Source organism: Lontra canadensis, unplaced genomic scaffold (genome assembly GCF_010015895.1).
Source record: "Lontra canadensis isolate GAN:19392208 unplaced genomic scaffold, GSC_riverotter_1.0 scaffold66, whole genome shotgun sequence".
NCBI classification, from domain to species: domain Eukaryota; kingdom Metazoa; phylum Chordata; class Mammalia; order Carnivora; family Mustelidae; genus Lontra; species Lontra canadensis.
Window position 1 is genome coordinate 9420695 of NW_022631060.1, and position 11671 is coordinate 9432365.

At 63.4% G+C, this 11671-nt stretch overlaps 1 protein-coding gene across 1 annotated transcript; it reads left to right on the forward strand.

Moving 5' to 3' along the window:
• The first annotated feature begins 2757 nt into the window (after positions 1–2757).
• LOC116880610 lies at positions 2758–8127 on the forward strand. The gene is made up of 11 exons (XM_032879918.1): positions 2758–2782; positions 3117–3224; positions 3546–3715; positions 4383–4431; positions 4795–4915; positions 5135–5334; positions 5426–5734; positions 5911–5976; positions 6505–6604; positions 6892–7044; positions 7346–8127. The coding sequence occupies exons 2-11, from the start codon at positions 3117–3119 to the stop codon at positions 8125–8127; spliced, it is 2058 nt and encodes a 685-aa protein (XP_032735809.1). The 5' UTR covers positions 2758–2782.
• The last annotated feature ends 3544 nt before the right edge of the window (positions 8128–11671 follow it).

Genomic DNA, 11671 nt, shown 5'->3' on the forward strand with positions numbered 1-11671 from the left:
CTCACGGGCTTTTCCCTGTTGTCGCGTGAGCTTGTCACATCTCAGAGTCACCTTCGATCCCCCCCCAAGGCCGCAGGGACGCTCGCTGGCCGGCCATTCCATCCAGCCCCACGCTGCCGGCCCCAGGCTCGGGGACGCCACCCCAAGCATCAGGTCAGCAATTCCCGGAGACACCCGGACCCCCGTGTGCTCCTGGGTACGGGGTGAAGGGACCGTGCTCTCAGTGTGACCACGTGCTGGGGACGGTGGCTGGGAAGGGAGTCTGGAGGTGGGAGGGCCCCGGGGAGGCAATGCCCGCGTGGGATCTGTCGACCCAGCAGGGCCCTTGGAGCCCCAGGGTTCTCTCCACTCTGGGCTCCGACAGACTGGGGATCTGCCCGCTGGGAGCACACGCCTTGGTTCCCTGGAGGCTCTCATGCAGGGTCCCCTCGGGATGTTTTCCGTTGGCAGCACCATGAACCAGGACCTGGAGACCCTGATGGCCTTGGAAGGGGCCCACATCCTAGCCAGTTACACCCAGGTGAGGCACAGAGGGGGCCCATCGACTCAACGGACCCTCATTACAGGGCTGGGGTGCAGAGCCAAGGATGGGCCCGTTCAGCCCAGACAAGGACCAGAGTCCTCGGGAACAAGTGTGACACGGGGGAGGGTCCCCGACATGGGAAGCAGCTGAGGGTCCATCGGGGATCTAGGTGTCCATCGTCGATAAGTACCAGGCAGGGATCATAGGCGGCAGGAGCTCCAGAGGCCCAAGGTGGGAACCCAGACCGCGGGAGCTCAGGAGATCCAGGTGGGGTCCTAGGCATGTAGGAGCAGGTCTGGCCCAAAGGGAGACTTCAGCAGCGAGAGCACGAATGCCCCAGGCAGGGATCAGAGCCGCAGTCCCGCAGAGGAGACCAAGGGGGGGCATGGCTGATAGACACAGGCGCCACTGTCATCCTGCTCCCAGAGCCGACAGGGCCTGCCTCTCGTGCTGTCCCATTTCCGAGGGTCCTGGGCTCCCTGAGGATGCAGGGGAGAGAGGAGCCCTTCTGCTCCCTCCTTTCCCCCTGCCCCTGGCTCGGACGGGACCCCACCACGGACCCTCTCTGTTTCAGGCACGCCCAGCGGGGTCTCCAGGGGCCGCCCGGGAAGAGGCTGACCTCTCGCTGTGCAGGCTCACGGACCATCACGGCTTCCTGCAGTGAGTCCCGGGGCCCTTCTCCGTCCGGTTCAGGGGTGGAATGCGTTGACAGGAACTTCTCTCTCTGGAGGCAGGACCCATGTCCCCAGCTCAGGGCCTCGTCCCCTGGAGCCCTCTGAGAGCCAGACTCTGCTCTGGCTGGAGCTGAGCAACCTGGGCGGCAGACCGAGATCGTGGCAGGAATGGAGCAGGGCCTTGGGCCGCGCCCCTGGGCACCCCAAAGAGGGGCCTCCTCGGCTGTTTCAGGGAGGCCCGGGGCCTGCCTCCTGCATTCTGTCTGTGGGTCCAGTCAGTTCGGCTGGGACTGCAGAGGGCGAGGGGCTCTGGGACAGTGGCGTCCTTTCCGTGGGAGGGTGGTGTGGTCTGGGGCGAGGGCCGAGGGGTACCCTCGGTGACACCCCCAGGCCAGGCCGGCCACAGCTCCCGAAGGCTTCTGGGGGATGGCAGGACGACGCCAGGAACAAGGCCCGCTCAGGGAGGGGTGATGGGCAGCAGAGGGAGGGGTCGACCCACCTGGGCAGGGGGCAGGAACAGGGACAGGTGGCTGACCTGAAGGGGAGAACCTGGGAAGGGGACGGCGCAGTGGCCTTGCTAGGAGGGAAGGGGAGGCTGTTAGGACAAGGGGCCTTGCGAGACCTCAGCGTGTTCGGGGACTCCGTGCTAGGTCGCCGCGCTACTCCCAGGTCCTCAAACCCTGCTCGCCGCCGAGTGACCTGTGGCGTGGAGAGGGGTGGGAGGGCGGGGTCGTGCTCGTGGCTCTAACAAGACAAGGGTCCAGAGCGGCAGAAGTGACCAGCAAGAGGGGTGGAGTCGGGGACAGCAGGGTGATGGACACAGTGAGGGAGAGGCAGGCTAGACACTGGGCAGGCAGGCCCCGTGAGCCCACGGTGTCCTCAGACTGATGGTCACAGGGGCCACCCTGGCGGCAGTGACAAGACTAGGAGTGGCCCATCCCACTTTAGGAGCAGGTCCCTCCCGGGGGACCGCTGAGGGACCCCAGCCCAGCCCACCTGGCAGCAACCACCTTCTCACGGCCCAGGCGGGATGCTGCTGCCCCGCCTGAGCCACAGGCAGCCGGCAGCCCCGGCCCTCCCCGGGGTCAGGCCTCCCTTCCCGGGTCCTGGGGGCTGTGGGGCCTGGGCCTGGTGCTCAGGGCTCTGCTTCTCTTGCCTTCCAGGGAGAAGGAGCTGCCCGGCCTCAGCCCCCGAGAGGCCAAGGTACGAGCCTGTCCCGGGGCACGGGCAGGACACGGTGGGTGGGCATGGGGCCGGGGACGGCAGACCCAGTCCCCAAAGCTGTCCCCACGGCTCGGTCACCAAAGCCCCTGTCGCAGGAATCCGCACGTGGGCAGGACCGCGCCTGAGCCCCGGAGACGCCGTCAGCGGAGCGGCCCTGTGCCTCTCAGGCTCCTCGCAGTCTGCTCCCGCCACGGCCCGGCCCGCAGGGCGCCTGGACGCTGCCCATGGGCCGGTCTCCCGCTCCGCGCGGCTCATCCGCTGCCCCCTTCTCCTGTTCCAGCAACATCGCCAGGAGACCCGCAGGGCCGACAAGTGGGTGAAGATGCTTCACAACTGGGACCACTGCGGGCCCAGCGAGAAGGTGGGGGCCGCACGCCCGCAGACGGCATCTGTGCCATGGGGTGGGCGTAAATCCCCCTGCCTCCCCCGGACCCCAACCCCACGGGACTGCCCCTGTCTGGGGAGAGTCTGCTGGCAGAGCCCCAGCCTCCCCACGTCCAAGCGGGCAGCGGAGGAAGCGACGGGTCAGGGTCCGGTTCCCTCCTCCTCGTGGGAGACGGGGCCCAGCTCCGAGGAGACCCAGCCTCTCGGGGGACGCCACAGAGCCAAAGCCAAAAGCTTCCGGATGCCTCTTGCTCCCAGGCCTGGCGGGGCGGGCCTGGTTCTGGGTCCCAGCACGGCCTTCTCTCCTGCAGATGCGTCGGCGCCTCTATAAAGGGGTCCCTCCCCAGGTGAGGGGCCAGGTGTGGGCCCTCCTGCTCGATATTGAACACGTGAAGTCCACCCACCAGGGGCTGTACGAGGTAAGCCCTTGCGCCCTCAGCAGAGGCGTGGCCCTTGGAGGAGGCCTGGGCAGGAGCCGAGCGCACTCCACGGGGAGAGGCTAGTCAGGGCCCTGGCTGGAGCTCTGGCCTGGAGGACAGGGCTCCGTGCAGGGGAGGGGAAGACCCTCGGGCTGACCCTCGGGACTGTCCTCGGCCCCCAGGCCTGCCAGATCCCTGACGCGGGCATCCCAGGCACGATGGGCTCCTGTGGGGGGCCCTGCCTCAGAGACCAGGGAAGGAAGGAGGTGTCCGCAGGACACGGCCCAGGGCGGCTCGGGATTCTCCCTGCCTCGGGGGCAGTGGCTGGCCGTTGGGGCTCCGTGTGCTGATGCTGGTCCTCCTCCCCGGGTCTGCCCCCAGAAAATGAAGGAGCAGGCCCAGGTCTTCTCCAAGGACATCCGGCAAATCGACCTGGACGTGAACCGCACCTTCCGGAACCACATCATGTTCCGGGACCGCTATGGCGTTGGGTGAGGCTGGGGGACAAGCGGGGCTCTGGGGGCACGGGAGTTCCTCAGGGGGTCAGGCACGACCCAGGGGGCTTCTAGGTGGGGGACGCGGGGTCTCTGAGGAGAGGGGGAGGAATAGCAGCAAACATGGTCTCGGCCACATGGTGAACGTGGGTGGGAGGACCCAGGGGTCCCTACCTACCCACCGGGGCTGCCGCCATGGGGAGGGCACTTCACCAGGGCCTGGCTTGGCAGTTATGTGAGCAGAACCCAAAGGTTGGCATGGAGCTGGTACGAGGGGAGCCGGGCCAGAGGGTGGGGTCGTGGCAGGGGGCACTACGGGGAGCTGGGGGCCAGGCAGCACAGACTCGGCCGGGGGAGGACACACATGGAAGAACTAGGGGCACACGGTCAAGGGGACAGCCCGCTGGGTGTGTTTCTGCGTGGACTGGCATTGTATTTTCCACAGTGGACACAGTCTGTAAAGATAGGCAGCACCGTGAACCCCCAAATGCCACCCGGCCCCGCCCCGGGTCCCGTGCTCACCACGTGCATCCCCCACCCCACATGTCCAGCCCCGAGCCTCACTGAAGACCGCGGGTCCCCTGGGGCTGCACTCTGGTCCTCAGGGGGCTCCCATGTGGCTTGGTCAGACAAGAGCCACCCACCGTGCTCTCCCCGTCCCCAGGCAGCGAGCCCTCTTCCATGTGCTCCTGGCCTATTCGGTCTACAACCCCGTGAGTGTCCCTGCTGCCAGCCCTCCTACCCACGGGTGCCCTTTGTCTCCAGGATGCCTGAGCGGGCGGGACTCCTAGTTGGGACTCCAGTTCCCATGGCCCCAGAGACGCAAGGGTGGGGCCCTGAACCCAAGGACTGAGGCCGGGATGGATGCAGACCTCAGTGCGGGGGAGGGACGGCCCCTGAGTCCCAGAGGGCTGGGTGCCAGGGGGCTCTGGCCTGCACCGCTGTGGTGCTAACGCTCGGAGCTGGGTCCTGAAGAGCCCGTGGGAGGATCGGGACCCGGGCCGGGAGGGCGGTTCCCCTTGTCCTGACCTCCACCCAGCGAGGTGGCCCCATTCCATGGGTTCTGGCTCTTGCAGGAGGTGGGCTACTGTCAGGGGATGAGTGAAATGGTGGCAATCCTCGTCATGTTCCTCAGTGAGGAAGACGCCTTCTGGGCCCTGGTGCAGCTGATGACCATGGAGACCCATGCCATGCACGGTAGGGGCCCTGCAGGGCGCCTGGGTGGGACCTGGAACTCAGGACTCCTTCCCTGCAGGGCAGCCACTGCAGCGGGGCAGGCCAGGACCCCCAGCCAGCCCGCAACCCCACCGGCAAAGGCCACGGCCTCCTCAGGGCGTCTGTAGCCTTGGCCACTGGCCCCAGCATTTGCAGACCGTTCTCGCCTTCCCACGGGGCCTTCAGCCCCCTGTCTGGCAGCCGGCTTGCCCGCCGGGTCCCCCTGGCAGCCCACGGCCACACAAAGCCTGGGCGGTGGCATGTCCCGCTCCCTGGACCCTCAGCCCAGCACCCAAGCCCCGGCGTTGGGCCTGTACACCCCCTTCACTCTCACCGTGGGAGGCTCGTCCTGCCCCCCAGGGCAGGTGACCCGCTTGCCCCTGCTGCAACCACCGCAGGAAGTGTGCTGGGTCCGACAGGCCTGGTGCTCAGCCCGGCCACCCACTCAGCTGGGTCTCTGTGAGGAGGAGGGACCTCTGGCCCGGCCCCCAGGCCCGGACGGCTCTGCTGTTGTCACGGACGAACGGGCGCAGCCAGGGCTGGGAGGGCTGTGGGCACACGCTCCAGTCAGGGCCTGGGAGCGGAGCCCTTGGCAGACTCACCCCCCACCTGGTGGGGGACATGGCCCTGATGGTGGGGGTGCCTGGGGCCTTCTCAGGGTTCTTCGCTCCGGGATTCCCAAAGCTGGCCCGTTTCCAGTGGCATCACGACGACATCATGGAGAAGGAGCTCAAAGGCCTGAAGAAACACCTGGCGAGTAGACGCTCCCCGGAGGCCCTGCCCTCACGGCCCAGGGCAGGGGGAGGGGACCCGCAGAACCCTGCCCACGCTGCCCAGAGCCCGGTGTCCGGCTCCGTCTCCTGCCGGGCCCAGGGCGCCCTCGGGGCTGAGTGGGGCCGCTGGGAGTGTGTCCACCTGGCTGCACGCGTGGCGTGGGGCCACCGGCTGGACCCGAGCACCTTGTGTCCTTCTGCCAGGACGAGCAAGGGATGAGCGCGGGGCTGTACACCACCAAGTGGTTTCTCCAATGTTTCATCGGCCGGGTAAGGCCCCCAGGCAAAACTGGTCCCTGACCTGCTCCCGGCACCGGGCCCGGGGGAACCCCGAGCTCAGCCTGACGCTCCAGACAGGCGGGCCTGACCCCAAGGCCCTGAGCCTGAGGCTCGTAGTTCAGACCCGTCGTGCAGACTCCAACAGGGCCCCTTGAGGAGGTTCCGGGGACCGGCGCTGTCCGGCTCCGCCTCCCCAGGAAGGCCAGGTCAGCCTGGGAGCGGACAGGCCCTCGGCCCATTCTGCGGCCAGCCTGGAGTCCTGTCGGGGTGTGTGGGCACCGGGGATGGGGCAGAGTCTGTGGCCCCCCATTCTGGGTGTCGTACTGGCCAGTCCCTTCCCTCCCAAGGTCGTCTGGAGCCCATCTTCCCCAGGAGGTGGACACCCACGGGACGGGTTGCAGAGCCCCGTCCGGCACAGCCAGGGGGACGGCAGGGGCAGGGTAGAGGGGAGGCCTTCACACAGGCGGAGGACCCCTGGGCCCAACTGAGGCTGCTCCCCCCACACCCGCTCCCCTGCAGACCCCCTTCGCGCTCACCCTGAAGCTGTGGGACGCCTACATGCTGGACGGAGAGCGCGTCCTCACAGCTATGGCCTACACCGTCCTCAGGCTGCACCGCAGTAAGGGACCCCGTGGGCGCCCAGGGGTGTCTGATGCAGGTGTGGGGGGCCGGGGACATGGCCCACTGCTCCCAGGAGCAAGGAGCAGGCAGGCCTTGGTGGAGGGACACAGGCCGGCCGGTGGCTTGGGGGCCCCCCTGCAGAGGAGCAGCGGGCACGGGGCCTCTCCTGCGCGGCTCTGCCCAGGGTGCTCCTGGGAACAGCGGGACGCCCAACCGCTGTCCCCGGGCAGGATCCTGGGACGGTGGGGAGGCGCCCCTCTGCTCTGACTCACACCCATTGCCCAGAACGCCTCCTGAAGCTGCCCCTGGAAGGGCTGCAGGGCTTCCTTCAAGACACCCTGGCCCAGCCCTGGGCCCTGGAGGATGAGGCCGTCCTCAAACAGCTTCGGGCCTCCATGGCCCATCTGCGAAGGAGGAAGTGCGACCTGCCCCCGCCAGGTGGGCTCCAGTCCCCGTCCCCTCCCGCCTCGCCCTCCTGGGGCCGCCCCCAGTGGACCCAGTCCCCGGGGGCCTTCCTCTGTGTTTCTGTCCCTCTGCTCTTCTGCTCCAACCTCGGGGAACCCAGGCCCGGCCCGGGCATCGGGGTGACCCCTGTGGGGGCGGGGCATCCGTGGCCTGGATCAGGTGTGAGGGGCAGGCCAGGGTGGACACCCAGGGAGGCGGGAGCACACCCTGGGGGCCCAGCCGGCTGGGCACAAGCAGCCTGCTGGAGACGCTAACCCAGTCTGCCTCTTTGCAGCCGGCCCTGAGGAGTTCCCCAAGATGCCCCTGGGCCAGGAGCAGGTGTCCCCAGCCCCGACGGCCCTCCTCCCTTCTCCTACCCTGGAGACGCTCTCTGGAGCGGACGGGCTGGCCTCCCCAGGCCCAGCCGCACACGCTGAGCAGCCGGGACCCCTTCCCCGACAGGCCGTGATCAAGGCCCAGCAGTCGCTGCGGGAGGGAAGGTCGACGCGGCCCTTGGCTGTACCCCTGCGGCCGGGAGCCCCTGGGACCCCGGTTCTGTCGCGGCTGCCCCCACAGCGATGCAGTTCCCTCCCCAACCTCCCAGGACACCAGGGGGGTGTGTGCAGGGGGTCTGTGGACATGGCCTTGAGGCCACAACCGTGGGCCCCTTTTCCTTCAGCCCCTGCTGGGGCCACCCCTGTGGCCACACCCCACACCAAGCCCCAAAACATCTCTGGGTCTCCTGGGACGAGGTCGTCCCAGCCCAGGAAGGAGGATGCAGGAGGGCCAAGGACATCCTTCCTGCCCTGGGGCCTCTGTAGCTCCTGCCCCTTTGTGGCCTTCGACCAGCCCAGCCGAGACACGTGCGGGCCAATGCAGAGCCCACAGCCCCAGGGCCCTGCACATGCCTGGGCCCCACTTACCGCCTCCTGGATGGGAAAAGTTGATTTCCCAAGGCCTCTGGAGAAGAGTTTGGGGGCCGAGAGGCTCTGGGCAGTCAGCACAGTGCCCTGCCTCCTCACTCTGGACTTTTTAGAAGATGGCACCCCCGCCAGGAGGTACAAGTCACTGACCTAGAGGGACCTCCGCTGGCCTCACCCCAGGCCCGGAGGAGCAAAGACGACACAAGCTCCCCCCACCCCCCACAACGACCAGAAGGAGAACTGCTAGGTCCGAGGCCTCGTTCTGACCCAAGCTGGTAAAGTCAACAAAGAACTCTCTGTGTCTGCCTGGGGCCTGGGCAAGCCCCACGGGTGCACAACTACCCCTAGGGGCAGCGCTGGGGACCAAAGGTCACCCCAGCCTGGGCGCAGCAGGGTCGGGCTCGTGGGCTCCACCCTCCCCTCCCCCACAGGAGGAGGCAGGGGCCACCACAGCCCGGGTCTCCAGCGGTCACCTGGCAGCCATGGGGCAGTGGCCAAGGCCAGGCAGACGTGTCGGGACCCTGTCCAGGAAGCCCGACGCTGCACCCCAGCTCAGGTCCGCGTCCTCAGCTCTTGCCTCTCAAGACCCCAAGCTCGGGAAACGTGCCGACACCCGCCGTCAGCACAAGTGGAGGTGACAAGTGGGGGACGCTAGCGCCCAGGCCTCCGTGGGATTACCCCCTTCCCCTGAAGGAGAAGCAGGTCTCCATCCCCAGGGGAAGGCTGGCACCCTTGGTTCTGAGCCCCTGTTGACTGCTGACATTCAATAAAGTGTTGTCGTGGTCGAACGCCAAGCCGGCCTGTCCTCGGTGCCCAGACTCTCTGCGAGACGCGCCAGACAGACACCCAGACAGAAGAGGGTGGCTCGGCCCAGGCCGCCTCCCCAGTCCCCGCAGGGCTCCCCGCAGAGGGCCCTCCAGGCAGACAAGGCTGAGGGACCCGGGGCCCTTCCCATCTCGGCCAGACGCCAGCGTCCAGACTCTGAAATAAAGGACTGGGACCCAGCCTGTGCCCAAAGGGCCAGGATGGGGCTGGCAGCAGAGTGACAGCCGGGTGCAGGTGGCATCAGGTCACCACAGTCTGTGCCAAGCTCATCGTCCTCCCCTCTGCCACCCAGCTTCCCACACAAGGGGGCTGGGCCCTGCTCCTCCGCAGACCCAGGCCTGCGCCCACCAGGCAGTCCGGTCCTCAGGAGGTGCCCCCCACACACACACACAGGGAGGGCCCGGGGTCTGGCTCCCAGCTTGAACACCCCGTGTCTCACTCCCGTCTGACCTACGGACCTTGTCCCCACAAGCCCACGAAAGGAGCAGGGCCAACAAGGACCCACAGGGTTGTCTGGGGACCTAGGGACCAGGGCCTCAAGGTCGCTGTTCGGGTCTTCCTCAGGGCAGCTCTCTTCAGGGAGCTTCCCCTCTCCCTGGAGCTGGGAAAGCCGAGACCCTGGCCCCGGGCTTCTCTACCATTCCGTCTTCTGGGGACACTTACAGCGCTAGGGGCTGCTGGGTCCCGGGGGTCCCGGAGTGTCAGAGAGGGTCCTGGAGCTGGAGTCAGAGCCAGTGTGGCTGCCCTCTGTGGGAGGAGACGGGGCAGGGAGCCCTGATTGCTGGCAGGGGTAGGGCGGGGCGGGGCCTGCCCCTGGCTCCCAGTGTGGTTTGGAGCTGGCTCATCTGGCCCTTCTTGGTCAAGATCTCCATGTAGGGGACGCCACAGCAGTAGGTGAGGTCTTGTCCTGCCTGTAATTTTTTTTTTTTTTGATGGGGTCTTTGTACAGTTTGGGGATCAAGGTAATGCTGGCTTTGTAAAATGTTTGGAAGTTTTCCTTCCATTTCAATTTTTGGGAACACTTTCAGGAGAATAGGAATTCATTCTTCTTTTAATGTTTGGTAGAATTCCCCCGGGAGTCGTCTGGCCCTGGGCTCCTGTTGGTTTGGAGGTCTCAATCTCCTTACTGGTTATGGGTCTGCTCAGAGTTTCTGTTTCTTCCTGGCTCTGCTGTGGTACTTTCTACGTCTCTAGGAATGCATCCATTTCTTCCAGCTTGTCTAATTGGTGGCGTAGAGTTGCTCCCAATATGTTCTTAGAATTGTTTCTATTTCTTTGGTGTTGGTGGTGATCTCTCCTCTTTCATTCATGATTTTATTAATTTGGGTCCTTTCTCTCTTCTTTTGGGTAAGTCTGGCTGGGGTTTATCAATCTTAAGAATTCTCTCAAAGAACCAGCTCCTAGTTTTGTTGATTTGCTCTGTTGTTTTTTTTAGATTCTATTTCATGGATTTCTGCTCTGATCTTGATTATTTCTCTTCTCCTGCTGGGTTGAGGTTATCTTTTCTGTTCTTTCTCCAGCTCCTTTAGGTGTGGCGTTAGGTTGTGTTTTGGGGACCTTACCTGTTTCGGAGAAAGGCTTATATTGCTATACACTATCCCTTCAGGACCGCCTTTGCTGTGTCCCAGTGATTTTAAACACTTGTGGTTTCATTTTCATTTGTTTCCATGAAATTTTTAAATTCTTTACGTTCCCGGTTGACTCATTCATTCTTACTAAAGGATGGGCTAAAGCTATTTAAGTTCTATTATTTGAGTTCTTTCCAACATTCCTCTGGTGGTTGAGATCTAGCTTCAGAACATTACTGTCTAAAAATATGCAAGGGATGACCCCAGTCTCTTGGTACTGGTTGAGACCTGGTTGGTGATCCAGGATGTGATCTATTCTGGAGAATGTTCCATGTGCACTAGAGAAGAATGTGGATGCTGTTGCTTTGGGATGGAATGTTCTGAATAGATCTGTGATGTCCATCTGGTCCAGCCTGTCATTTGACGCCTTTATTTCTTTGTTAATCTTTGGCTGAGATGATCTATCCATTTCCCTGAGAGGGGTGTTAAAGTCCGCTACTATTATCGTTTATTGTCGATATGTTTCTTTGATTTTGTTATTGACTGATGTATAGGATTGGCTGCTCCCATGTTAGGGGCACAGATATTGAACATTGTGAGATCTTCCCGTTGGACAGACCCTTTGAGTATGATATAGTGTCCTTCCCTCATCTCTCATTAGAGTCTTTGGTTGAAAATCTCATTTATCTGACATAAGGATTGCCACCCCATCTTTCTTTGGATGTCTATTAGCATGGTAAATTGTTTCCTACCCCCTCACTCTAAATCCGCAGGTGTCTTGGGGTGGAAAATGAGTTTCTTGCAGACAGCCTGTTGATGGGTCTTGTTTTTTTAATCCGTTCTGAATCCCTGTGTCTTTAGATTGGGACATTGAGCCCATTTACATTCAGGGTAACTATTGAGAGATGAATTTTGTGCCATTGGATTTCCTGGATGCTGACTCTTACTGTATATTGTGTCTGCTCCTTTCTGGTCTGTTAGATTTCGGCTCCGTCTTTGCTCAGAGGACCCGTTTCAATATTTCCTGTAGGGCTGGTTTGGTGTTTGCAAATTCATTTAGTTTTTGTTTGTCCTGGAAGCTTGTTATCTCTCCTTGTCCCACAGCCCATTCCATGTTAACATGGGATGTATATTTACAAAATAACTCCATTTGCTTTTCAGAGGGAGTTTGAGAGTGGTGCCTGGGTGGCTAAGTGGGTTGAGCATCTGCCTTCAGCTCAGGTCTTGATGCGAGGGTTCCCTGCTCAGTGCAGGTCCTGCTTCTCCTCCTCCCTCTGCCGCAACTCCCGCTTGCTCTCTCTCTCT